The 27,838-nt window shown below is 34.8% G+C and overlaps 1 protein-coding gene across 1 annotated transcript in view; it reads right to left on the reverse strand.

The window, feature by feature from the left end:
• Positions 1-27,838, reverse strand: part of LOC136026159 (ankyrin-repeat and fibronectin type III domain-containing 1-like) — a 254,211-nt gene that overhangs the window by 126,102 nt on the left and 100,271 nt on the right. Inside the window, exon 6 of the mRNA XM_065702463.1 lies at positions 3,281-3,441. Coding sequence (XP_065558535.1) covers positions 3,281-3,441 — 161 coding nt within the window. The remainder of the gene's footprint in view (positions 1-3,280; positions 3,442-27,838) is intronic.

Genomic DNA, 27,838 nt, shown 5'->3' on the forward strand with positions numbered 1-27,838 from the left:
GAACCTGTTTAGCAAAGTGGATTACGCAGGGTGGAACAAGTGGCGTTCCAAGATGTACAACAGGTTGTGAATAGTGATCAGCCTTTCAAGGAGCACTTAGTCACCAGTAGTCTTTATATGCAAGGATTGTGCTTTGGCTGAGATGTTGCCCAACCTGTTAGTTTCAATATCACTAAAATCTCATTTTCTTCAAAATAAATTCGTTAGCACAATGTTCTGCAACGCTGGACCGTGTTAAAAGTGATCCTTTCTCAGCTAGCTTATATAGGTAATATTTCTCTATGATAAGATAGACAGTTATATTAAAGAATGGGTAATAAATACTGGGCATCCTTTAATGGATCGATTCTCTTTGCAATAGGGTATCGTAAATCTTATAGCCTTAATCCTCGGTAAATGTCAGATGGAGAACCTTTTTTTGGTTCAATCAACCATACATAAAGCAGATATTGGCATTCACTTTCACAGTCATTCATGGCTTTACTTAGCAATTTGCAAAAAAGTTGTCAAACAGTTCGTGGTAACGAACTGTAGTAAGGAGCGATCCGGCTCAATAGTAACCAAAACTCTAAAAAATTGAATTTTGATATCAATAGCTACATCAAAAGCATCGCATTTTAATGCTGATTTTAAATATATAAGTTTCATCAAGTTTAGTCTTACCCATCAAAAGTTACGAGCCTGAGAAAATTTGCCTTATTTAGGAAAATAGGGGGAAACACCCCCTAAAAGTCGTAGAATCTTAACGAAAATGACACCATCAGATTCAGCGTATCAGAGAACCCTACTGTAGAAGTTTCAAGCTCCTATCTACAAAAATGTGGAATTTTGTATTTTTTGCCAGAAGACAAATCACGGGTGCGTGTTTATTTGTTTGTTTTTTTTTTTTTTTTTTTTTTTTTTCTTTTTCCCAGGGGTCATCGTATCGACCAAGTGGTCCTAGAATGTCGCAAGAGGGCTCATTCTAACGGAAATGAAAAGTTCTAGTGCCCTTTTTAAGTGACCAAAAAAATTGGAGGGCACCTAGGCCCCCTCCCACGCTCATTTTTTCTCCAAAGTCGACAGATCAAAATTTTGAGATAGCCATTTTGTTCCGCATAGTCAAAAACCATAATAACTATGTCTTTGGGAACGACTTACTCCCCCAAAGTCCCTGGGGGTGGGGCTGCAACTTACAAACTTCGACCAGTGTTTACATATAATAATGGTTATTGGGAAGTGTACAGTCGGTTTCAGGGGATTTTTTTTTGGTTTTGGGGGCGGGGTTGAGGGGAGGGGGCTATGTGGGAGGATCTTTCCATGGAGAAATGTGTCATGGGGGAACAGAAATTCAATGAAAAGGGCGCAGGATTTTCTAAAATTACTATAAAAAAACAATGAAAAAATAAACATGGAAAATATTTTTTTCAATTGAAAGTAAAGAGTAGCATTGAAACTTAAAACGAACAGAGATTATTACGCATGTGAGGGGTTCTAAAAATACTTTAGCATAAAGAGCGAGGTATTTAGGAGGAGATAAATACCTCGCTCTTTATGCTATAATATTTTTAGTAATTTCAACTATTCATTCTACGGCCTTTCTGATTCAGGGGTCATTCTTAAAGAATTGGGACAAAACTTGCGATTTAGTGTAAAGAACGAGGTATTAACGAGGGTACAAACCCTCTCATATACATAATAAAAATTAAAGAATATAAAAGTTTGTTACGTAAGATAATTCTTAAGTTACGTATATTTTTTACTAATGGAAAAATTCGTTAAAAATGAAAATTTATAGTTGCCTTTTTATGTAACCGAAAAATTGCATGGCAACTAGGCCTCCTTTCCCATCCCTTATTTCCCAAAATCGTCTGATCAAAACTAAGAGAAAGCCATTTAGCCAAAAAAGGAATTAATATGCAAATTTCATTTTAATAATTTATGTGTGGAGAGCCAAAATCAAACATGCATTAATTCAAAAACGTTCAGAAATTACATAAAAAAAAACTAGTTTTTTTAACTGAAAGTAAGGAGCGACATTAAAACTTAAAACGAACAGAAATTACTCCGTATATGAAATGGGTTGTCCCCTCCGCAATCCCTCGCTCTTTACGCTAAAGTTTGACTCTTTGCCACAATTCTGCTTTTTAATACAATTAAAAACTTTAGCGTAAAGAGCGAGGGATTGCGGAGGGGACAACCCATTTCATATACGGAGTAATTTCTGTTCGTTTTAAGTTTTAATGTCGCTCCTTACTTTCAGTTAAAAAAACTAGTTTTTTTTTATGTAATTTCATAAAAGGGCTTCTGAACCTGGGCTGAGAATTACGAATAAAGACAATGTTCTAATTTAGATCCTTTTCAAAGTACTTTATGTCAACACTCCGTTGCAAACCTGCATCTTAAATTACCAATAACAATGAAAATGAAATCTTATTGTTTGAGTTGGTTAAATAGAAATCACACCACCACATATACACTGAGTGATTTCCAGAATTTGTGTTTGAGGGGTGTGTATATTGGGTGGGGGAGTGCAAAAAACTTTAAACGACACATCAAAATTTGTCTATGTGCATTTGTGTCACCTTTTTACGAGTCGGACCAATATTTGGGGGAGGGGGTCAAACCCCTTACCCCCTCTCCTGGAAAAAGACTGATCAAAGTTTAATTGTTATGCCGTGGAGCCAAGATTGTTCATGCTAAATTTCTTCTGGCAACATTGCCAGGAAAGTGTCGATTACTTTTCTATTTTTCGACAAAATTTAGATTTCTTCTTTCTATATTATATTCTATATTTCCTATTTGTGTAAAAATTTATTAGGATGATCCCTCTAGCAATTCATGATGATAATAATATGTACTACTTGGGTTGAAGGCATATCATTTGCCACGTGTAGAAAAAAATTGCATGTGAAGGAAATTTTGTCACTTATAACCAAGTTTATCTTATAAATAATGTTTGCAAGATAGCAAGGGTTTACAATGTAGATTTATTTTCATTATATATTACGCTCAGACTGAAACACATATTATTCACACATAGTCATTAGTTTTTAAAATAGTTCCCCTTCGCTATTTTCTATGATTTTTTTTGTCTTTCCCAAAATATCGGGGTTTTCCTGCATATTGTCTGGTTGTGATTTTTTGGCTACATAGATCACTAAAATTCTTTAATGAAGAACCTAACCTGGTTTATCCCTGTCTTTCCCAAAATATCGCGTGTCAAGTATTTTCGGCGTATTACCTGGTTGTGATTTTTTGGCAATATAGCTTACTAAAATGTTTTGACGAAGAACCTCACCTGGTGTATCCCTGTCTTTCCCGAAATATCGCTTCGAAAGAGCTGGTGAAAACACGTTGCTAGCCAATCTCGAACCTTCCACGGGAGTTATTTCATTTCCATCATTTCGCATTACATATTCTTGGTTGAGTTTCCTAGCTAATCCAGCCAAATCACTATTGCTAGAAAAGAAAAACCATCAACAAAAAGAATAATTTTTCCAGCACAAAAATTTTCCAATTTCTCCCTAGGACAATTTCCAAGTAGGAGACAAAACTTAAAGAGTTTGGAAACTATAAAAATTTGACTGGTCTGATTGTCATTGCAAGATAAAAGAAAAGAATGTGCTTTCCTTTCAAATAAGGAAAGAGAAACTAAGCAGTTTGGAAAGAAACTGCGGATTGAGAAATCTAACCTTGTAACCGCAGCCTGAAAGTAAAAATAAGATATAGCTCCTTTCTGTAAGGCGTGGCCTTAAAATAAAAAAATAAAAAATATTACTTTACCAGATCCTTTGAAGCTAAAAAAAAAGTGAAGAATAATTGGGATCCAACTCAGAGTTGGAAAAAAAAACTTAAAAATCACTTTTTATCTCTATATATCTCCAATGTTTCAGCTGGGTGCTGTACGAACTGGCGTTGGAGACCTTTTTGAATGGATCCAGATCGACTTCGATGGGCGGCAAGGCTGTATCCTCTCTCCTGTGCTCTTCACGATCCTTATTGACGACATACTCTGGACATAAGAGGGATACAGTTGAATGAGAGCAACAATAACTTTGATGATGATTTCGCTGATGACATTGCGCTCCTTACTCATCTGAGGATATACCTACAGCAGAAAATAAAAGAGCTCTAAAACACAGCCGGACGAGATGGATTGGTTATAAGTACCCAAAAAACAAAAATCATGCCCAACAATGTTAATTCAATGCTGGACTGGCCACTGTTGTTCAGCTCTGATGAATTAGAGGAGGTTGCAGAGTTTAGGTATCTTGGAAGCCTCGTGAAATCTGATAGAAGCCTGGAGCACGAGATCATTACACACATCGTGTCTGCAGGCAATGCTTTTATCAAAGCTCAAACTACTCTCTAAAGCTCAAACTCTCACTCCTAAATAGCAATGTCCTCTCTCTACTAATGTATGGATGCGAGACATAAGCATTGACAAAACACCTCAATAAAACGAATACAAGGCTTAAAAAATAATTGCCTACGGTGCATTCGGGGTACCCACTGGACTGATAGGATTACCAACACCTTCATACGTGAAAAAAACAAAGCAACCATCGATAGTTGATGCAATTCGAAGTAGTAGATTGCCGTATGGGGGCCATATGGACGATAGCAGGCTCCCTCGTGATGTTTGATTCCCCTCAGCATTAGAAGACATGGACGGCAAAAAGTGTCGCTTGGCCAATGCACAGAGAGGGAATCTATACTGGTGGGTACATCTTAGCTTCACCTGTGGCCCCAAGCTCTTCAGAGTTCGTCATTGAGAAGCCCATTGCCGCCTTATGTTCCAACCTGTGTCAAAGGAACCAAGTCTAAGTAAGTCCTGGTTCCTCCCCCTTGCTAGCATCCCCTTCCCTGCCCCTAAGTTACGAAAAATTCGGAAAAATTGGAAAAAATTAGGTATTTTTAACTTCCGAAGGATTATCAAATCTTGAAATTTGATATTTAGAAGGACCTCGGGTTTCAAAGCTCTTATTTTAAATCAAGACAAGATACGGTGACACTGGGGGGGAGTTGGAGGGGGAAACCGAAAATCTTGGAAAACGCTTAAAGTGGAGATATCGGGATGAAACTTGGTGGGACAAACGTTACAATGCCGAAGAAGAAGAGACAACAGGAACACTGTATTTGCTAGTTTATCTTTGTAATAATTGCCAATAAACAAAGAGCAGCAAAATTGATAACTCTAGTACAGAGTCTAATTTTCGGTTCTGACCTATGAACTCTTGGCTTTTGTGATTTTACGTTAACAGTCGTGTATTTACTGACTTTAATTTTCGGGGAGATTACTGAATTTGCTCAAAATCACAGTCACAAATCAAATTAGCAATAATAAAAAAACAAATATGTTAGAAACTTATCAAAACTATACTACGCCATCAAATTCTGTGCTATTTTAGCACCTCACAGCATTGTCGTTACCGTGAGCGTCCAAAATTCCTATTTCTCTGCTTGGATTCAATTCGCTTTCCGAGTCAGTTTTTTCAATCTTATGCAAGCTATGATGGTAAAAATTAAAGTTAGGCTAGGTTAGATTATGCTAGTTTAGGTTAGGTTAAATTTGGTTATAAATGCCAGAAATGGGTTAAAAACCTAACCTAAGCCAACCAAACCTAATCTAACCTACCCTGTCATCGTCAAATCCTTGCATTAAATTGAAAAAGTTGACTGGCAACGCTGACTAAATCTAATGAGAAAAAATTGTATTTCGAACATTTACCAATTTTGGGTATTCACTGTAACACATGTATACATATTTCGAACATGTTTGTAAATTTCTTGGACCTAGTCACACTTGCAAATTATGCAGTTCTGAATCAACACATATTTTTACTATATAATTTTTCTTAGATGAAAAACAAACATCCGATACATTTAAAAGTTACTATCATGACACAGCGATAGCCTAAAGAGCTCATGAACTCAAGTTTGTTGCTGACAAACAACAACCAACGACATCTAGCCTTCCATGTAGAATCGGGAGTTTTATTGTAAAAATATAAACATATTAGCTGTGTCTGTTTTTTTATATCGCTTTTTACATTTACTTTATATTTCGTGGAAGATAAAGGGATGACTTTTTCGAAAAAAGCACAATTGCTATGTTTATAATTGAGTGAAATGAACCAAGTTAGGGCAACTATTGTACATCTCGAGTTTTATTCTTTGACTTTTTAGTTTTCAGTTTTTAAATAATTATTTTTAGTTGACTCCTCAGAATTTTTCTGGTTTACCTTTTCTTATCAATTTTTTATTTTGACAACATTTAGAAAAGTTTCTTAAATACGGGTTTCCTTTCTTTTCTCCGAAAAGAAGTTCCTCGAATAGAGTGGGAGGATGTCGCAAGAAAAGATTTAATTGAAATAGGAAGTTCCTGGTAGAATGTAAAGAGGGAGGCTTTGAATAGATTGGGATGGCGGCTTGGTACAGCAGTGAGTTAATAGTAGTAATGGTAGTACACTTTTGGCAGATATTATTAAAACGACCAAAGAGCTAACTGACAAGAGAGAATACTACTCAAGTTCACTAATATTTGAGGAAAAGGCACAAAATTAAACAATAAATTGCAAAAATAATCAAATTATGTGAAAAAGACGTAAAAATATTAGCATTGTTTTTGCTCCTCAACAGGCCCAAAGACAACAACACATACAAAGGAAAGCTACAACTTCTTTAGCTGTTTGCTGCCACATATTTTTTGGTTACTTTTTTTTTAATTAGGTACTCGCTGCTATAAAAACTGCATAACTCCATATGAAGGTCTCTCATCGAGTCCCTGATTTTCCTAATTTTCTTTTAGGAAATATACGGTTGTATAAGATTTCACTTAAAGAAATCAGACAATTATATATCATTTCCCTTATCCTTGGTGCTTTAAGTTTCATTTAACTATGGTAAGTTACTTTGAAACAAAATAGTGAAAACATTTTTTCTGGATTTACAAAAATTTTTTTTTGCATTCCCCGATAGTTACTATCACTTACTACGCTCAGCAGCAATTGCAACGTTTACTAAGGGAGCGTTCTAAAATCCAAATATAATTAATTATTTGCTGTTACATTCAGCTCAGAATTGCGAATAACAGAAAATTTAGCCCTTAAAATTCTTAAAATACTTAGAAGGGTCAAAAATTTTAGTCCATTCTGCCCTCATAGCAACAAAAAATTGCTTATACTTTTGTGTTATCCGTTATCTTGGGACGACTATAATAGAAATAATTAATTATTAATGTTCATTGAGTTATGGACCACGCCCTATGGTAAGTCGCTTCAATCAAAAATAGTAAAAAAGCGAAGTCAAAGGCGTACGATTTTCAAAGGCCAGAATAACTACAGTCAATTACAGTAGAAACGGTTGAAGGATAGAGTGGCTTCAAGATAAAATATTATTTCATAAGCTTTTCTATTTTCTGAAAGCTTAGAGTCCCAGAAACACGGTAATTACCCTTGACTTGATAAGTCAATCAAAGTGAATGTACTAACATAATTGGTAAGGCAAATGAGCAAAAAGTATACATAGATTTTTCGAAGGTTGGAACAATTAGAGTCAATTACAGTAGAAATAGTTAAAGAATAGAACAGCCCAAGATCCGATACTATTTCGTAAGCTATTCTATTTCCTGTGAGCTTGGAGTCCCGGAAATACAATAATTATCCGTGACTTAGTAAGTTTAGCAAAGCGAATGTACTAAGATAATGTATGCAGCTAATTTAACAGACAAACGTCGAAAAAGTATACATATTGTTTTATTTAATATCGTGGTGATTCTTTCAAATCTTTCAAAAGTTGGAAAAAATACAGCCAATTACAGCAGAAATGGTCAAGACAGAATATTCCCAAGATAGATTTTCTATTTTCTATGTAAAATTTTCTTTGTAAACCTATTTATTTTCTGCAAGCTCGAAGTCCTGGAAATATGATAATTATCCTTGGTAATTCGGTAATTAAAGCAAAATGGATAAATACTAATAAAATATATTGTATATAAGTATTACTTAGTATTCATGTTATTTTATATACACCCAAAGTTTTTATATAAGCAAACCAGCCAACTGGTAAGACAAGAAAGAAAATCAGGAATCCATATACATACCAGGATAGAAAGGCACTCTTGTTTTATAATAAGAAGTTAATTACATAGAAGTCGACTGAATAGGACTCGAAGTCAACTATTTTTAGAAAGACTCAAAAGGGACAAAAGATTTGTCCTGAGATAAGGAAACCTCGATGAGAAGAACAAATTACCCAATTCTCTGCAGTGTAAGAAAGAAATTCAGTAAAGTGTCCATGAATAAGGGATAAAATAACCGTGGTTGATTCATGGAAATTAGAGGGCTGGGGGTTCAAATGTGTAATTTTTAAAATCTAGGGGTGATCTTAGTTGTTTTTTCTATTTTTCAGTAGAATTATCTAAAAATTACTTTCAATGAAAATACCAGGAAAATGTGTTAATTTAAATCTCGATGGAGGGAGAGGGGCGAAATGCTTAGGAAGGGGAGTGGCTAAACCGATTTTAATCGGGATTATCCATTGAGCATTTAACAATATCTGAAAAATTGCTCGCAAAAAAAAATCAAAGTTTTCGAGATTTCAATAGTTTAAAGACTTGAATATTTTCCATATTCAATGTTTCCAAGATTTAAAAATTATTCAAGACTTTAAAATGATTTAAAGAACGAATATGAAGTATATTGCAAGTGGAGCTTAATTGGTCGAACCTGACGAGGAAAAAGAAAAATTTGCGTTATCGAGGGTTTCAAAAACTGACATCTCAAGATCTAGGGAAATATGTTTTTAATTACGTAAAACTTGCGAATATACAACATTCTTCGCTGTCCCATTGTCTGTGCATATAAATAGATTGTCAGGTTTGCCGACTCTTGAACATGCAACATATAATTGTCAATGGGAAAAAAAATCCGTATTCAGATCTATACCTCATTATTCTAATGATTGCCCTTGAGCTTTGTTGATGGTGATTGCTAATCGAACATTCCCTGTGTCCCCGTCGTCATTTATATATCCCCCCTGTGCCCCCCGGCATCCCCATTGTAGTTGTGTCCCTTTCGTCATTTATATTTCCTGTGTCCCGGTCGTCATTTGTGTCCCAGTCTATAATTTCTCTTTGATTGTCCCGCTCGTCATTTATATTCCCTTTGTCCCGGTCTGTAATTTCGTCAGTCGACAAACAACTTCATGACGGAATAATGCTCAATCCTCATAATGACGTCAGTCGACACACAAACATGACGTCAGTCGACAAACAAACAGCTTATTTATATATATATTTATATATATATATATATATTACTAAATACAATATTTACATATTACTATTTTCTGATAATCCTAAGCTCAAGACTGAAATTGTAAAATGTAAAATAATATTTATTTCTTAAAACTGTCTATAATAAACCCAAGAGGACTTTCGAATTTGGACTTTTGAGTCGAATAAAAAAACAAAACAGGATTAGACCAGAAAAGAATCAATTTCCAAAGTGTCTAGGAGGTTTAAAAATATTAAAAATGTAAAAAGCAATACAAATCTTGCGACATTTGAAGAGAAAGAGCCAAATAGAAACACAAATACAAATTTAGTCGCGTGACTAAAAAACACAAGACACAATTTAGTAGAAAAAAGAGAGACTATTGAAAGAAAGCTCTTTCTTAAATTTGTGAAATAAACATTAAATAATTTAATTATCCCCTATTTAATTATCCTTATTTAAATATCTTCTATGTGTGGGCAAACGTTCTTTCATATCTTTCCATGGAGGGACTGTTTGGTGCAAGGAGAAGGATTTTTTTGCAGCAGAACAAGAGAGAAGAGTTCGGGGAAGGGGGACTGACAAGGAAAAGGGAAATTCGTTCGGGATAACGGAGAATATTCTTGGTGAAACACGGGGAAATTCTATTCGTCTTTCCTTATGGCAAACCAGAGCTCTTCAAAGAAGGGAGATATTAGAGACTTCACTCTCATTAAATAAAAAACTTTATTAAGGGAAAATTTCATTATCATGGTTTTATTATTATTCATGTTTTTTTATCATTATGGCTTGATGATTGGTTTTATATACATTTAACATTTATAACTTGGTTAATTTAGCTCATTTTCAGTTTATACAATTTTTGTACTTGTGAAAGAACACAAAATTGCAACCTTAACTTGGAGAGTCAACAGAACAGAAACAACTTTCTCAAAGGAGTTTAAAAAGCGACATTAAAATCCAAAACAAACAGGAATTACCCTGTATACACGAAGGGGTACCAGCCTCAAAACTAGAAAAATGTTAATAGCACTTTTGAATAGCTGCAAGCCAATTAACTATCCTAGAATTTTCGCTCGGTTGCATTTTGGCCCTGTTGGAGCCAAAATTTATGTTCATGGCACAAATATATAAGCTGTATATACTTTTCCAACAATTTTAAGAAAATTGGCAATCTAAAAATCTTTACTGGATAGAATTTTGGCCGTGTTTGGGCGAAAATTTGGGTTTGAGGCAAGGATTGCAGAATTCACCACTTTCCTGCTTCATGATCTCTTCGATAGCTTTTAAAAGGGTGCTAGAACCTTTAATTTCTGTCTGAATGAAACTATTCCGATATTTTAAAATCATTAATGTGATATGGTCGCCCCGGGCGACATTTTCATCAGAATCGCAGCTCATTTAGTGGGTATTTCCTTTTTTCTTAAGTTGCAGTGATTTTCTTAAGCTCCTAGCGTTTTGTGAGTAATTCTAATCTTAATAAAATTTTGCATATTTGGAACCACTTTTTGATTCTTTCATATATTTATATGAATCTCAACGATTCCCACTGGGGATTCTTTCATGTATTTATTGCTAACGAAAATTGTTCATCAGAGCTTTAGTTATTATAGAAACATGTTGATCTTTACTTATAATTTGTTACCACTAAATGTTTGACAAATTTTCACCTATCAGATTATGAAAAAAATATTTCATATTCTGAATGTTTCATAATCTTCCATAATCAGTGTACCAACAATGAACATTATATATCCCAAATTCCAAAAACGTTCAAGTATGGCATCGTTTTTAAACAGTTCGTGGTAACGAATCAAACAGTTCGTGGAAACGAACTGTAGCAAGGAGTAACCCGGCTGAATAGTAAACGAAACTGAGTTTTGATAAAAAATAGTTCCATCAAAAGAATCGCATTTTATTGCTGATTTTGAATATATAAGTTTCATCGAGTTTAGTCTTACCCATCAAAAGTTACGAGCCTAAGAAAATTTGCCTTATTTTAGAAAATAGGGGAAAACACCCCCTAAAGTCATAGAATCTTAAGAAAAATCACACCATCAGATTCAGCGTATCAGAGAACCCTACTGCAGAAGTTTCAAGCTCCTATCTACAAAAATGTGGAATTTTGTATTTTTTGCCAGAGACAGATCGCGGATGTGTGTTTATTTGTTGATTTTTTTTTCCCAGGGGTGATTGTATCGACTCAGTGGTTCAAGAGTGTTGCAAGAGGGCTCATTTTGACGGAAATTAAAAGTTCTAGTGCCCTTTTTAAGTGGCCGAAAAAATTGGAGGGCAGCAAGGCCCCCTCCTACGGTCACTTTTTTCCAAAGTCATCGAATCACATTTTGAGATAGCCATTTTGTTCAGCATAGTCTAAAAACCTAATAACCATATCTTGGGGACAACTTAATCCCCGACAGTCCCCGGGGGAGGGGCAGAAAGTTACAAACTTTGACTATTGTTTACATATAGTAGTGGTTATTGCGAAGTGTACAGACATTTTCAGGAGGGAATGTTTTCTAGTGGGGGGGGGGGGGTCGGGAGAGAGGGTTACGTGGGAGGATCTTTCCATGGAGGATTTTATCCTGAGGGAAGGGAATTTCCATGAAGGAGCGCAGGACTTTTTAGCATTATTAAAAAAAAACAATGAGAAAATGAATAAATAAAAGATTTTTCAACTGGAAGTAAGGAGCAGGATTAAAATTTAAAACGGACAGAAAATATTACGCATTTAAGAGGGTTAGTCTCCTCCACAATACCTTCCTATTTACGCTAAAGTATTTCTAGTAATTTCAACTATTAATTCTACGGTCTTTGTGATTCAGGGCTCATTCTTAAGGAATTGGGGGTACGTAGGAGGATCTTTCCATGGAGTAAATTTTGATGAGGGAAGAGAATTTCCAAGAAGGGGGCGCAGGATTTTCTAGCGTTATTTAAAAAAAAAGAGAAAATAATTTTTTTTCAATTGGAAGTAATGAGCAGCATTAAAACTTATTCTTAAAGATTTGGGACAAAATTCAAGCTTTAGTGTAAAGAGCGAAGTATTGACGAGGGGGCGAACCCTCTCAAATACGTAATAAAAATACACAAATATAGAAGTTCGTTACGTAAGTTAATTCGAAAGGTGCGTATGTTTATTACTAACAAAAACGTTCGTAAAAAAACACTTGCATTTTTAAGTAACAAAAAATTGAAGGGTAACTTGGCCTCCTCCCCCACCCCTTTTTTTTATCAAAATCGTCCGATCAAAACTATGAGAAAGCCATTTAGCAAAAAAAATAAATATGCAAATTTCGTCGTATTTATTCATGTGCGGTGAGGCAAAATCAAAACATGCACTAATTCAAAAACGTCCAGAAATTAAATTAAAAAAAACAAGTTTTTTTTTAACTGCAAGTAAGGAGCGGCATTAAAACTTAAAACGAACAAATATTATTCCGTATATGAAAGGGGTTGTCCCCTCCTCAATGCCACGCTCTTTACGCTAAAGTTTTTTAATTGTTTTAAAAAGTAGAGTCGTGACAAAGAGTCGTCTTCAAGTTGTCTTTTTCTTCAAGTTGTTTTCTGAGAGTTTTGGTTTACACTGAGCCGAGTCTCTCCTTACTTGTTCGAAAAAAAAAAAAACATTCAGAGCAATTGTTTCAATGAAAAGCCAAACGCTGGTCATCTTTGTCTTGAAACTCAGTCTTTAAATCACTAAGAAAACCCCCAACCTCAGCCCTACAAAAATGGCCTTACTTTCGAACAAGCTAGATCCTTTTATACCTGTATTGCTTGTCACAGTCGATCCACTGCTGAAAGTACGAGTAATTTATTTAAAATCTAAATATTCGATTTTAGTTTACAATGATGAGTAATGCCTCCGTTATTTAAATGACAGACACATTTTATTGAATATATTCATGCCTTTTCTTATAGGGTCAATAGGATAAGCAAAACCCTCGTATAATAGAATAGTTTTTTTTTTAACATTATGCTGAAGATAAGCATTAAAGTAAATCATAAAAATTTTTAAATATTGTTTTTCGTTAAAGAAAAGTACTTGTTGACGCCTAGAACATTTAAAAACTATAAGAACAGGCACAAATAAAACGAAGTACATTCACCCTGTGTGTTTCTCCAAAATCTGGAGATGCCCCGCGTAATTTGGTATATTTCCCATATATTTTATACCTTTTGGGGGATTTTGAACTTTTTCCATGTGTGTCTCTGCTCTGAAGGATTGGAGGGGGGGGGGTAGATACTTCTAAATAGTTTATTAAGTGAACCTAAAAGTGTTAATTGAGGGGAAACTGCTTTATGTGTTAACACTCAATTTTTTGCAACAACACACTGAAGTTTGAAAGATCTATAGAAATACTTCTCATTCAAACTCAATGACCCCTTTGTTCTAACGGTCTTTTTTAAAGAATCATGACGAAAAATCAACTTTGCTTTAAGAAGAAGGGCTCCCTTCATTTAGAAAATAATTTCTGTTTGTCTTGAGTTTTAGGGTGGCTCCTTACTTTTGTTTGAAAAAAAACTTGATTTTTATTTAACTCTGGTCATTTTCAAGATCATAACTGGAAACCCCTTCCCTCCCCTGTCTAAAATTCACCACTAACAATTTCCTACTTAGAGAAAAATTTTCTGTTGGAAATCCCTAACTCAATTTTTTTTTCAGTCCCCAAAATTTTCTGGCGCCCTCATTTGTATATTTCTCTCTTTTTTGTTCATTATTTTTAGCGTACTTGTCAATTTGATCAGTTATTGGCACCCTTTTTACACGTCTCCCCTAGGATTTTGCTCTAGATTCACCTTTGTGTAACAAGAATACTTACTCCTATCTTCCCTCGAGCACCTTTTCTACTTCGCTCTCCCAACATCTAATAGACAGCTGTCAATTTCACCTGAGTTTTCCTATTTTTTTTCACTCTAAAGAATACATTTTATTTATCATCTCCCACTATGACAAAAATATAAAACAAACAGATAGTAAATAATATACCATTTCCTCCCCTGTCTAAAATTCACCACTAAAAATTTCCTACTCAGAGAAAATGTTTCTGTTGGAAATCCCTAACTCAATTTTTTTTTCAGTTCCAAAAATTTTCTGGCGCCCTCATTTGTATATTTCTCACTTTTTTGTTCATTATATTTAACGTACTTGTCAATTTGGTCAGTTATTGGCACCCTTTTTAAACGTCTCCCCTAGGATTTTGCTCTAGATTCACCTTTGTGTAACAAGAATACTTACTCCTATCTTCCCTCGAGCACCTTTTCTACTTCGCTCTCCCAACATCTAATAGACAGCTGTCAATTTCACCTGAGTTTTCCTATTTTTTTCACTCTAAAGAATACATTTTATTTATCATCTCCCACTATGACAAAAATATAAAACTTACAGATAGTAAATAATATACCATTTCCTAAAATGGGTAAAATAAAACAAAATAGAAAGTGAAGAAATTTATTAAAAGTTAAAAGTACACAACCATATTCCTTTTAAAACAGATAAATAATAAACGCAAATCTCGGTATTTGAAAATATGTCTTACTGTCTTTGTGAAACAAAGCTCTTGTGTCTTCGGAGCCAATTTGCGTCTTATATCTTTGGCCAAATATGAAGAAAATAAAATTGACAAGTTAAAAATTTAGAAGACAAAAATATGTGTTTTATTTATTCATATGATAAAAATTGTCTCAAGTCAGATGGAAACGATATAACAAATTGATTCAAACATAAAAAAAATTAGATTTAAACTTGACAGTCTAGCACCTTCCTTGCGACAGGCGGGATCGAACCTAAAGCCCTTCATCAGGAGCTGTGGCCTCATCCACTGCGCTGTCACAAGGTACTTGATATGGTGATTCTTAAACTAAGCTATTCACATACTTTTAATCAGAAAAATTATAAAGGAGAATGTACACTTGTTTTAAGTTATGTAGCAATATATGCAAATATGTAGCTTTTAGCAATACGGTTGTCATATACATTCTTCAAAATCTAGAGAAGGGAGACAAATTGTCATTGTCTCATAATATTGCTTTTATGATTAATTTGTGTTAAACTTTAAAAAATAATATAACAGTTAAAAAAACATGTTTAAATTCCTTCACAGTTAAAAACTTGTTTAAAAATTTATTTTTAAGTTTTTGGTCACTATGGGCTTCACTCTTTACTATGTCGCAGCAACTTTGACGCATACCTCAAAACAATTGACTTATTACGTCTTTTCTATAAATATGGAATACTAGTTGTTGGGGTGGCGCTTCGCGCCACCCTGCAATCTTTTAAATTGAAAATTGCAATCTTTTAAATTGAAAAAGCAGATCCGTTGGAATCATGGGAATGCGAGGAATAAGAACAGCCTCACCCTCATAAGGCCCTGTCAAGATTGTGGCCTCTATTAGGTTTTCCATTGTTTTTTTTTATGGCAAGTCGCGTGCCATTGCAAAGCTTTGGTGGGTTGATATTTCTTAAAAGTATTATTGGTACGCCTATTTTTAGTTGTAGCACGTGTGGTGGAAACCCTGAAGGATCTATAGAATTTAAAAATTCAGATGGATAATTAACCGCTTCATTTGGTTCCAAAATACAAATTAACTGCATAAAACTTGCGAATATACAACATTCTTCGCTGTCCAATTGTCGCTGCATATAAATAGATTGTCAGGTTTACCGACCCTCGAACATGCAACGTACAATTGTCCATGGGAAAAACAATCAGTATTAAGATCTATACCACATTTTTCTAATGATTGACCTTGAGCTTTGTTAATGGTGATTGCAAATGCTAATCGAATTGGGAATTGCAATCTTTTAAATTGAAAAGGCAGATCCGTTGGAATCATGGGAATGCGAGGAATAAGAACAGCCTCACCCTCAAAAGGCCCTGTCAAGATTGTGGCCTCTATTAGGTTTTCCATTGTTTTTTTTTACGGCAAGTCGAGTGCCATTGCAAAGCTTTGGTGGGTTTATATTTCTTAAAAGTATTATTGGTACGCCTATTTTTAGTTGTAGCACGTGTGGTGGAAACCCTGAAAGATCTATGGAATTTAAAAATTCAGATGGATAATTAACCGCTTCATTTGGTTCCAAAACTGTGTCGACTGACTTGTAAAGGACTGCCTGGTCTCGAATCTTGGTCAAAACAATATTGTTGATTTCGTGGACGTCTATATTTTTGGGTGCGAGAATCGCTCTTTCACTTAGCCATTTATTATTTTTATAATTTTTTAGAATATTCGGAAATACTTTTTCAATCAATTCATTTTTGGACGTCACTAAATTACAGAAATCAGCAGGTAGTTGTATACGTTCTGAAATTGAGTCTACTGGGAGTTTTCCGTTTCCCATTGCCAGCAATTGATCTGAAAATGTTTGACCAGAGTCATCGTTTTGCAATCGGACACGCATATTTGTAGTTAATTTTAATGTTTTTACGTGTGCCCATAAATTAGAATTTTTCAGGCAAGCATTCATATCGTCTGCAGGAGTTGATCTAGGTATTATAGGTAATGTTTGCCTGAAATCTCCCGCAAGCAATATTAATTTGCTGCCAAAGGGTTTCGACTTCCCTCGCAAATCTTTCAAGCATTGATCCAGAGCCTCGAGCGATTTTTGTGTGCCATTGTGCACTCATCCCAAATAATAAGTTTGCATTGCTGCAATACTTTACCCATCCCAGATGATTTGGAAATATTGCACGTGGGAGTTTCTGTAGAATGCAAGTTCAGAGGCAATTTCAAAGCGGAATGAGCAGTTCTTCCACCAGGCAGCAATGTTGCGGCTATTCCGGACGACGCAATTGCCAACGCTGTATCATTTTTTGATCGAATTGATGCCAGAATCAGTTTTATCACAAAAGTTTTACCAGTACCTCCTGGCGCATCCAAAAAGAAAATTTCTCCAACGTTGTTATCGACACAATGCATTATCGTATCATAAATGTCTTTTTGTTCCGACGTTAACTTGGAAATGTTATTTTGTACATACGACAATAGATCACTCGTACTGTAACTTTGTTCACGATCCAATTCTACACATGTCGAAACAGCAGCGATACGGTTAGGTGAAGGCATTCCCAAATCCTGAAGAGGTTTGTTTGCCATATGTACGCACAAATCTTCTATAAAAACTAAAGTGTAGTTATAAATTTCTGATGTAAAATCAAAAGTCATATCTGACGTCTCTAACTGTTTTCGATGGAGTATATCTTCGGACATTTTTGACTTATATTTTTCCCATAACTCTGTAGGAGCTGATGGAGAGCAAGTTGTTAAAATGATGCCAAACAATGCACGAATTTGACTTGGGGTTGACGTTTCGCACGCGTCATTGATGCAGTTATCCCAGTGTTGGTCATTCTCCAATAAATTCAGAGCTTGGCATGCACTACGGTAAATGTCCTGTATAGTACCATTTACAGTCCTCAAATACTCAAAGGATGTCGGACCGGGTACATTCACCAAAAGCAGGCGTAGAAAGAAGCATTCATGTTGATTGGGGTGAACGGTGTAGAGTCTTCCTAGCGTGGTATCTTTGAAGATGGTAGGTTGGCTGTCGACTGACTTACCCTGTTTTCGACGTTCAAATACTTTATTTTTAGTATTCCACGTGTAATACGAAGGCACTTCAGTATACAGCAGTTTTTTTGCAAAAGAATCATTTTTGCAAAGCGAAAAAAAAAGCTGTTAATGTTGTATCCGGTGGATTCAGGACTCTTTGTTGCACGTTGGTTTCCGTGAAATAAACACGTTGACCATTCTGTAAATGTACCGCTAAGTGACCAACAGCTGGACTACGTTCATGTATCGGAAATTAAAGAATTCGCCAAACAGCTTCATTACTGCTTATGTATCTTCCAGCCTGATATTGTACGATTTCATCGAAATCTTTGATTTCGGGCTGCAAGCCAAAAACTGCCATGTCACTGCCTTTGTTGACGTATTTACATATGTATTTGATTTACGGAGTTACAGTATTCAACGTTTATGTGTGCATTAAATGTTTTTGATAATAATGGGGAATATGGAACAACCCACTGGTTATCTACTTCGATGGTGGTACCGTTACGCTTCTTTATTATTGCTGTTTTACCGCCATCTTCAGTAGATCTTCTTCTATATTGTGGGTAACCATCATTGCCAGTAATTGTGTTTGATACTAAAAGTCAAGGATATTGCTTTGTGCACCTTCCTTTGGCCATGCATGGTGAATTTTCGTTCAGTGCACCGCAAGGTCCATGTATCATATTTTTTACAATAATATCATGTAACCCCTTATCGACATTTTTATCAGGTATTTCAGCGGAAATCACATCATCAATTTCGTTCGAAGTAATTTTTTTATGTAGCCAGATTAGTATATGTGCGTGTGGCAAACCTCGTTTTTGCCATTCCACTGAGTATATCCAGCATCGCACTGACCCAAACACTTCAAGTTTTACAATGTAGTTTATCAGTGATTTCAACATTTGCCGGAAGACACGGGCCGTAATGTCATGCCTATGAACCGCCGATTGTCCTTGAAGTAAAAGCTGCAGTATCTCGTCCCAAGATTGATTACATGTAAATGTAATAAATAAATCTGGACGACCATAGAGACGAACATACGCAATAGCATCTTGAGCATATTCATGCATATGACGGGAACTGCCAGCATATGACGAAGGTAAAATTGTTAATCTTCCAACGTTTGTGGTATTACCGTCATTTATAACTGCATCTCGCAAATGAATGTAATGTTCAGAGCGGAGCTTGGTCTGATTCAGGCGGATATATAGCAAACGTTCTGATTCAATTTTAGCATACATATCAACGACGAATTGGTGAAACAATTCACGGCATTTTAAAATATAATTTTCTTCATCCTGCCGAATCATTAGTCTATAGGAATAATAATGCATTGCACTGCATTTCTTATTCATTTCTTTGTTAGTGGCTGGATTCATCAATTTAATATTAAAGTGATAGCCGTCGGCTCCATCCCAAAAAATGATAGGATATTGTAGGGCATCGTAGCATCGATGAGTTTCAGCAATTCTTAACAACTGAGCGTTTCGCTTATGAAGAATAATATCTCGAGGTAAAAACTGATCACCGACCATAACGATTGCCACTTCGTCGATAGTTGGAGCATTGTATCTACGCACATGTTGGCCAGGAGGTGTTTTGTCAGCGGAAATAACAATTTTATGCGTATCAGTAGGCATCAAATCGATGGCTGTTTTGAACAGACGCACTAAATTATTATTTTCGTGGAAAAGATGTTGCAATTGGGAAACGATTGTCCTTTCAACGTTGGGAGAAATTTCGCAACGTGCATTCAATTCAGAATTTCTATCACTGATGAAGTACAATTGTAAAAATTTATGATTCTCGCCTGAGAATGGTAGAAGGGACCCTGCTCTATGATAAATTTGCCCTTTTACTTTGAAAGTAGACATAAATTGATCTGGATTTTCGATTTGGGATCCAAACGACGTCATTTGGAAACATGAGTTGTATTTTCTGATTTTTGACAAAAAACGCTTAGATTCTGACGTAGTTCCAGTAAGGAAAGTCTTCAATGGCTCTGGTGGTGCAGCCAATAGAGGAAGTTTAACTTTTCCTGAGGCGCAACACATTCCCATTGTTTCACCATTGAATTTCAAGGCCTTGCAATAGGGACAACTTTTAGACATTGTCCCGATTTGAACACATCTACTCAAGCTATAATCATCGACTGGGTTGTACCTGAATGCCAGGCGATAACTTTCAGGTTGCTCTGATTCCTCGGCACGCTTTCTTTTCTTACTTTCTCTATCAGCAGCAAGCCTGATTTCTTGCTGTTCTTGTGATTCCTCGGCACGCTTTCTTTTCTTACTTTCTCTATCAGCAGCAAGCCTGATTTCTTGCTGTTCTTGTAATTCCTCGGCACGCCTTCTTTTTTCACTTTCTCTTTTAGCAGCAAGTCTGCTTCCGCGTTGCTCTGGTAGTTCCTCGGCACGCTTTCTGTTCTTTCTTTCTCTATCAGCCTCAAGCCTGTTTCCTTGCTGTTCTTTTGATTCCTCGGCACGCTTTCTGTTCTTTCTTTCTCTATCAGCCTCAAGCCTGTTTCCTTGCTGTTCTTTTGATTCCTCGGCACGCCTTCTTTTTTCACTTTCTCTTTTAGCAGCAAGTCTGCTTTCGCGTTGCTCTGGTAGTTCCTCGGCACGCTTTCTTTTCTGACTTTCTCTATCAGCAGCAAGTTTTTTGGCATAGACTCTTTGAGCATCTTCATCGGCTTTTGCCATGGTAAGTTCATCAGTCATTGTAAACTTAAACATTAATAGATTTCTACGTGAACATATGTCTTAAATATCTTGAATGACGTCAACGTCAAAGCAAAAATGACGACAACTAATTTCATGACGTCAGTCAACACAGAAACATGACGTCACCTGATCCACAGACAGACACACAGACAGACAACTTATTTTTATATATATAGATAGATGTAGAATTTATTAAGGTCAAATTAAGGATCAGAAGTTATGAGCCAGACAAAACTTGCTGAATTTTAGTAGAATGATTATAAGGAACCACAACTATCTTTCCTTTTGAAACAGTAGCCATTCCGATAATATAAACTGCTATTGCTTGAATACTAAAGGCAAGAGACGAACTTGGCGTTTTTTTTTTACCGAGTGTTTACTTTACTGAGCGTTTTTCAGAGCTCTATAGGATAGTAGTATTAAGACGAACATATTGGGCGGTAAAAAGAAATTAAGTAAATCAAAGAATTGGAATACTTCCTTGCGACAGACAGGATTGAACCTTAAGCCCTTCATTAGGAGCCGTGGCCTCATCCACTGCGCTATCACAAGGTACTTCATATGTTGATTTTTAAAGTAATTTATTCACATATTTTTAATCAAAAAAATTATAAAGGATGATGTACACTTGTTTTCAGTTATGTAGCAATGTATGCAAATATGTAGCTTTTAGCAATGCGGGTTGTCATATACAAAATTCAAAAGTCAACGGGTCAAAATCCTGAGATAACCATTTTGTTCAGCATAGTCGAAAAACCTAGTAACTATGTCCTTGGGGACAACTTACTCCCTCACAGTCCCCGGGGAGGGGCTACAAGTTACAAACTTTGACCAGTGTTTACATATAGTAATGGGTTATTGGGAACTGTACAGACGTTTTCAGGATATTTTTTTCTTGGATAGAGAGAGGGTTGAGGGGAGGGGGTTACATGGGAGAATCTTTCCATGGAGGAATTTTTCATGGGAGGGGAGAATTTCCATGAAGGGGACGCAGGATTTTCGAATATTATTTAAAATAAAAAACAATGAAAAGATGAACATGAAAAAGTTTGTTAAACTGAAAGTAAAGAGCAGCATTAAAACAAAACGAACGGAAATTATTACGCATATGAGAAGTTCATCTTCTCCTAAATACCTACTCTTTACGCTAAAGTATGTTTAGTAATTTCTACTATTTCTCCTACAGCCTTTGTGATTCAGTGGTCATTCTTAATGAATTGGGACAAAATTTAAGCTTTAGTATAAAGAGCAAGGTATTAAAGAGGGGGCAAACCCCCTCATATCTATATATATTTATATATATATATATATATATATATATATATAAATAAGTTGTCTGTCCGTTACGCCAGATTATATCTTCTATCTATATAAAAGAAAACAAAATAGAATATAAAAACTGGAAATTACATAAATATTTCGAAATATTTTGACAATAGATTCAAGTAATTAGAAAAAAGAAAAATGGTAAGAAACTAAAAAAAAACTAAAAAGGAAAAAACTAAAAAAAAATTGAAAATTAAAAAAAGAAAAAAAAAAGAAAAAACCTAAAAAGAAAAAACCTAAAAAAATAAAAAAGATAAAAAACTAAAAAAAAACAGAAAAAGCTAAAAAACTAAAAAAAAAAAACTAAAAAAAAACTGGGAATTGCACAAATATTTCAATATAGTTTGACAATAGATTAAAGTAATTCGAAAACCTTAAAACAGATACCCCAATTATTGAGGTTTAATATAAATTGTTGGAGCTTTAGCATCCTTGGCACGTAAAGATTTTTCCAAGTGTCAATGTTAGAATGAACATTGACAAATTGAAGAAAACAAGTCAATAAAAAGAAGAAACTAAAAAAAAAGAAAAAACTAAAGATGAAACTGTATCTATATATATATAAATCTATATATATATATAAATAAGTTGTCTGTCTTTTATGTCTGTTACACTATGTCTGTTACGCCAGATTATATCTTATCTATATATAAAAATAAGTTGTATGTATTTTTGTATTGAGGGTTTGCATATGACGTCTGAAAAATAAAGAAGAAAAAGAAAACTGAAAAAAGAAAAATGGTAAAAAACTAAATAAAACTAAAAAGAAAAAACTAAAAAAAAACTAAAAAATAAAAAAAAAATAAAAAAGAAAAAACTTAAAAAAAAAAAAATGTAAAAAAATAAAAAAATAAAAAGGTAAAAAACTAAAAAGAAAAAAAACTAAAAAAAGCTAAACAACTAAAAAAAGAAAAAACTAAAAAAAACTGGGAATTGCAAAAATATTTCAATATATTTTGACAAAAGATTAAGGTAATTTGAAAACCTTAAAACAGATACCCAAAACTTGAGGTTTATTATAAATTGTTGGAGCTTTAGCTTGCTTGGCACGTAAAGATTTTTCCAAGTGTCAATGTTAGAATGAACATTGACAAATTGAAGAAAACAAATCAATAAAAAGAAGAAACTTAAAAAAGAAAAACTAAAAAAGAAAAAAACTAAGAAAAGAAAAAACTAAAAAAGAAAAAAAAACTGAAATGAAACTGTATCTATATATCTATACAAGGAATGTTCGATTAGCAATCACCATCAACAAAGCACCGGGACACAGGGGATATAAATGACGACCAGGACACTCAAAGAGAAATTACAGACCGGGACACCGAAACACAAATGACGACCGGGACAAAAATGACGACCGGGACACCAGGACACACGGAATATAAATGACGACCGGGACACTCAAAGAGAAATTACAGACTGGGACACCGGGACACAGGGAAACAACAACAACGGGGACGCCGGGGGGCACAGGGGGATATATCGGGGACACAGGGAATGTTCGATTAGCAATCACCATCAACAAAGCTCAAGGGCAATCATTAGAATAATGAGGTATAGATCTGAATACAGATTATTTTTCCCATAGACAATTATATGTTTCTTGTTCAAGAGTCGGTAAACCTGACAATCTATTTATATACACAGACAATGGGACAGCCAAGAATGTTGTATATTTGCAAGTTTTACGTAGTTAAAAATATATGTATATATATATATATCTATATTCACAGGTGGGACACAGGGACACAACTACAATGGCGCGTAACTAATATGGCGCGTAACGACTTACGCGCGCGGGGGTGGCTTGGGGGGCGCGAAGAGCCCCCACCAACTAAGTGTTTGGGTGGCGCAAAGCGCCACCCCAACAGCTAGTAGGTAATAAAATATACGAATTTAGAAGTTCGTTACGAAAGTTAATTTGGAAGTTACGTATATTTTTATTGATAAAAACGTTTGTAAGAAATTAAAAGTTTTAGTTGCCTTTTTAAGTATCCAAACGATTGAAGGGCAACTAAGCCTCCTCCCCAACTCTGTTTTTCTCAAAATCGTCCGATCAAAACTAAGAAAAAGCCATTTAGCCAAAAATATGCAAATTTTGTTCTAAGTATTCATGTGCGGAGAGCCAAAATCAAAACATGCATTAATTCAAAAATGTTCAGAAATTAAATATAAAAAAAACAAGTTTTTTTAGCTGAAAGTAAGGAGCGACATTAAAACTTAAAACGAACAGAAATTACTCCGTATATGAAAGGGGCTCTTCCCTTCTCAACGCCCCGCTCTTTACGCTAAAGTTTTTACATTTTTAAGAAGTAGATTTGAGAGGAAAAGTCAAACTGAAAGAGATCTCCAGGAGCTCTGGGGATCACGTCATCCTATAAGTATAGTCACTGGATCTTTCATCTCTATTGAATCAAGTTGTTTTTCTGAAAATAGCGATATGATGTCCTGGGGGGAAAGGGGGAAAACCCCAATTGTGGTTTTTGCTTCAGGCAAAAAAAACAACTCTACATTTGTTTTAGATAGGAACTTAAAACCCCGACAAAAGGGTGTTCTGATATGCAGAATCTTATGGTGTTAAATTTTATACATTTCAAATTAGCATAATAAAAATGGATGGATTATTTTTGTCAAAATTTAGTTTTTTAGAGTTTTGGTCAACACTGGGCCGAGTCTATCCTTACTTATTCAAAAAAAAAAACATTCAGATCAATTGTTTCAATGAAAGGCCAAACGCTGGTCATCTTTGTCTTGAAACTCAGTCTTTAAATCTCTAAGAAAATCCCAGCCCTCAACCCTACAAAAATGGCCTTACTTTCGAACAAGCTAGATCCTTTTATGCCTGTATTACTTGTCACAGTCGATCCACTGCTGAAAGTACGAGTAATTTATTTAAAATCTAAATATTCGATTTTAATTTACAATGATGGGAAATGCCTCCGTTATTTAAATGACAGACACATTTTAATGAATATATTCATGTCTTTTCTTATAGGGTTAATAGGATAAGCAAAACTCTCGTATATTAGAATAATTTTTTTTTAACATGATGCGGAAGATAAACATTAAAGTAAATCATAAAAAATTTTAAATATCGTTTTTCGTTAAAGAAAAGTACTTGTTGACGCCTATATCATTTAAAAACTATTAGAACAGGCACAAATAAAACAAAGTACATTCACCCTGTGTGTTTCTCCAAAATATGGAGATGCCTCGCGTAATTTGGTATATTTCCCATATAATTTATACTTTTTGGGGGATTTCGAACTTTTTCCACGTGTCTCTGCTTTGAAAGATTGGGGGGGGGGTAGATACTCCTCAATAGTTTTTTAAGTGAACCTAAAAGTGTTAATTGAGGGGAAACTGCTTTATGTGTTGCCACACTCAATTTTTTGCAACAACACACTGAAGTTTAAAAGATCTATAGAAATACTTTTCATTCAAACTCAATGACCCCATTGTTCTAACGGTCTTTCTTAAAGAATCATGACGAAAAATCAACCTTGCTTTAAGAAGAAGGGCTCCCTTCATTTAGAAAATAATTTCTGTTTGTCTTGAGTTTTAGGGTGGCTCCTTACTTTTGTTTGAAAAAAAAACTTGTTTTTTATTTAACTCTGGTCGTTTTCAAGATCACAACTGGAAACCCCTTCCCTCCCCTGTCTAAAATTTCACACCGAAAATTTCCTCCTCAGAGAAAATTTTCCTGTTGAAAATCCCTAACTCAATTTTTTTTCAGTTCCCAATAAAATATACAGTTTGTATATCACAGGGAAATTGATTAGCCTACATCCCTTTCCCCAGGAGCTCTGGGGATCACGTCATCCTAAATGTATAGTCACTGGATCTTTCAACTCTATTGAATCAAGTGGTTGTCTGAAAATAGCCCCGGACAATAGGGTTTTCAGATAGTGATGAATATATGTAAATTTTTTAAAATCTCTGACGCACGCAAAATTATAAAAGATGAGCAAAACAGCAAAAAAGGCATGGAACAAGTAACCACAAAAATCACATTGATTAGCAAACCAAAATGCTGGACAAAAAAGTCTGCGGTTAGAAGATAAAGCAAAAGAAAACGCGATAATTTAACGTGTATAAGTCTGTGAAGGATGAACACGTTTTGTTTTCAGTAAAATTCAAATGATCTTCTGGTTCTTAGAAGGCTTTGGGAGCACTTGCCTGTAGTAATTTCTGTGTTATGTCAGTTTTAAGTTTCAAACAGAGTTTGTACCTTAGATTATTTTCATTGAATGTCTTTATATTAAGCAGTGAAGAAAAAAAACATATCAGTGACTAGGTATTATTTAGGAAAGAAACAAGCCCCAGTTTGAAGGATTAAAGCAGCAAGGGTAGATCCATAGGAAAGGAGAGACTGTGGCCCTCAAAAATTTTCTGGCGTCCTCATTTGTATATTTCTCTCTTTTTTGTTCAATATTTTTAACGTACTTGTCAATTTGGTCAGTTATTGGCACCTTTCCCCTAGGATTTTGCTCTAGATTCGCCTTTGTGTGACAAGAATACTTTTTAATCGGTCTGAAATATAGCAAGAATTGCTATTTTAGCTTTAGCCTTACCCCTTCCCTCGATCGCCTTTTCTACTTCACTCTCTCAACATCTAATAGACGGCTGTCAATTTCACCTGAATTTCCCTATTTTTTTTCGCTCTAAAGAATACATTTTATTTATCATCTCTAACTATGACAAAAATATAAAAATTACAGATAGTAAATAATATACCATTTCCTCTTTTGAGTAAAATAAAACAAAATAGAAAGTGAAGAAACTTACTGTCTTACTGTCTTTGTGAAACAAAGCTCTTATGTCTTTGGGCCAATTTGCGTCTTATATCTTTGGCCAAATATGAAGAAAATAAAATTGACAAGTTAAAAATTTAGAAGACAAAAATATGTGTTTTATTTATTCATATGATAAAAATTGTCTCAAGTCAGATGGAAACGATATAACAAATTGATTCAAACATAAAAAAAATTAATCTTAACCTTAACATTCTAGCACCTTCCTTGCGACAGGCGGGATCGAACCTAAAGCCCTTCATCAAGAGCTGTGGCATCATCCACTGCGCTGTCACAAGGTACTTGATATGGTGATTCTTAAACTAAGCTATTCACATACTTTTAATCAGAAAAATTATAAAGGAGAATGAACACTTGTTTTAAGTTATGTAGCAATATATGCAAATATGTAGCTTTTAGCAATACAGGTTGTCATATACATTCTTCAAAATCTAGAGAAGGGAGACAAATTGTCATTGTCTCATAATATTGCTTTTATGATTAATTTGTGTTAAACTCTAAAAAATAATATAACAGTTAAAAAACTTGTTTAAATTCCTTCACAGTTGAAAACTTGTTTAAAAATTTATTTTTAAGTTTTTGGTCACTATGGGGTTCACTCTTTACTATGTCGCAGCAACTTTGACGCATACCTCAAAACATCTGACTTATTACGTCTTTTCTCTAAATATGAAATATGTAGAATTTATTAAGGTCAAATTAAGGATCAGAAGTTATGAGCCTGACAAAACTTGCTGAATTTTAGTAGAATGATTATAAGGAACCACAACTATCTTTCCTTTTGAAACAGTAGCCATTCCGATCATATAACCTGCTATTGCTTGAATACTAAAGGCAAGAGACGAACTTGGCGTTTTTTACCGAGTGTTTACTTTACTGAGCGTTTTTCAGAGCTCTATAGGATAGTAGTATTAAGACGAACATATTGGGCGGTAAAAAAAAAAAAAGTTTGGTGACACAGGCGTTGACGGCAGTAATGTAGCCGTTCATTGGCACTACAATGAATCAAACAGTTCGGGGTAACGAATCAAACAGTTCGGAGTAGCGAACTTTAGTAAGGAACGATCCGGCTCAATAGGAAACGAAACTTTAAAAAATGGGATTTTGATACTAATAGATACATCAAAGAATTGGATTTTTATACTGGTTTAAAATATAT

The sequence above is a fragment of the Artemia franciscana genome, chromosome 4 (genome assembly GCF_032884065.1).
Source record: "Artemia franciscana chromosome 4, ASM3288406v1, whole genome shotgun sequence".
Lineage (NCBI taxonomy): Eukaryota > Metazoa > Arthropoda > Branchiopoda > Anostraca > Artemiidae > Artemia > Artemia franciscana.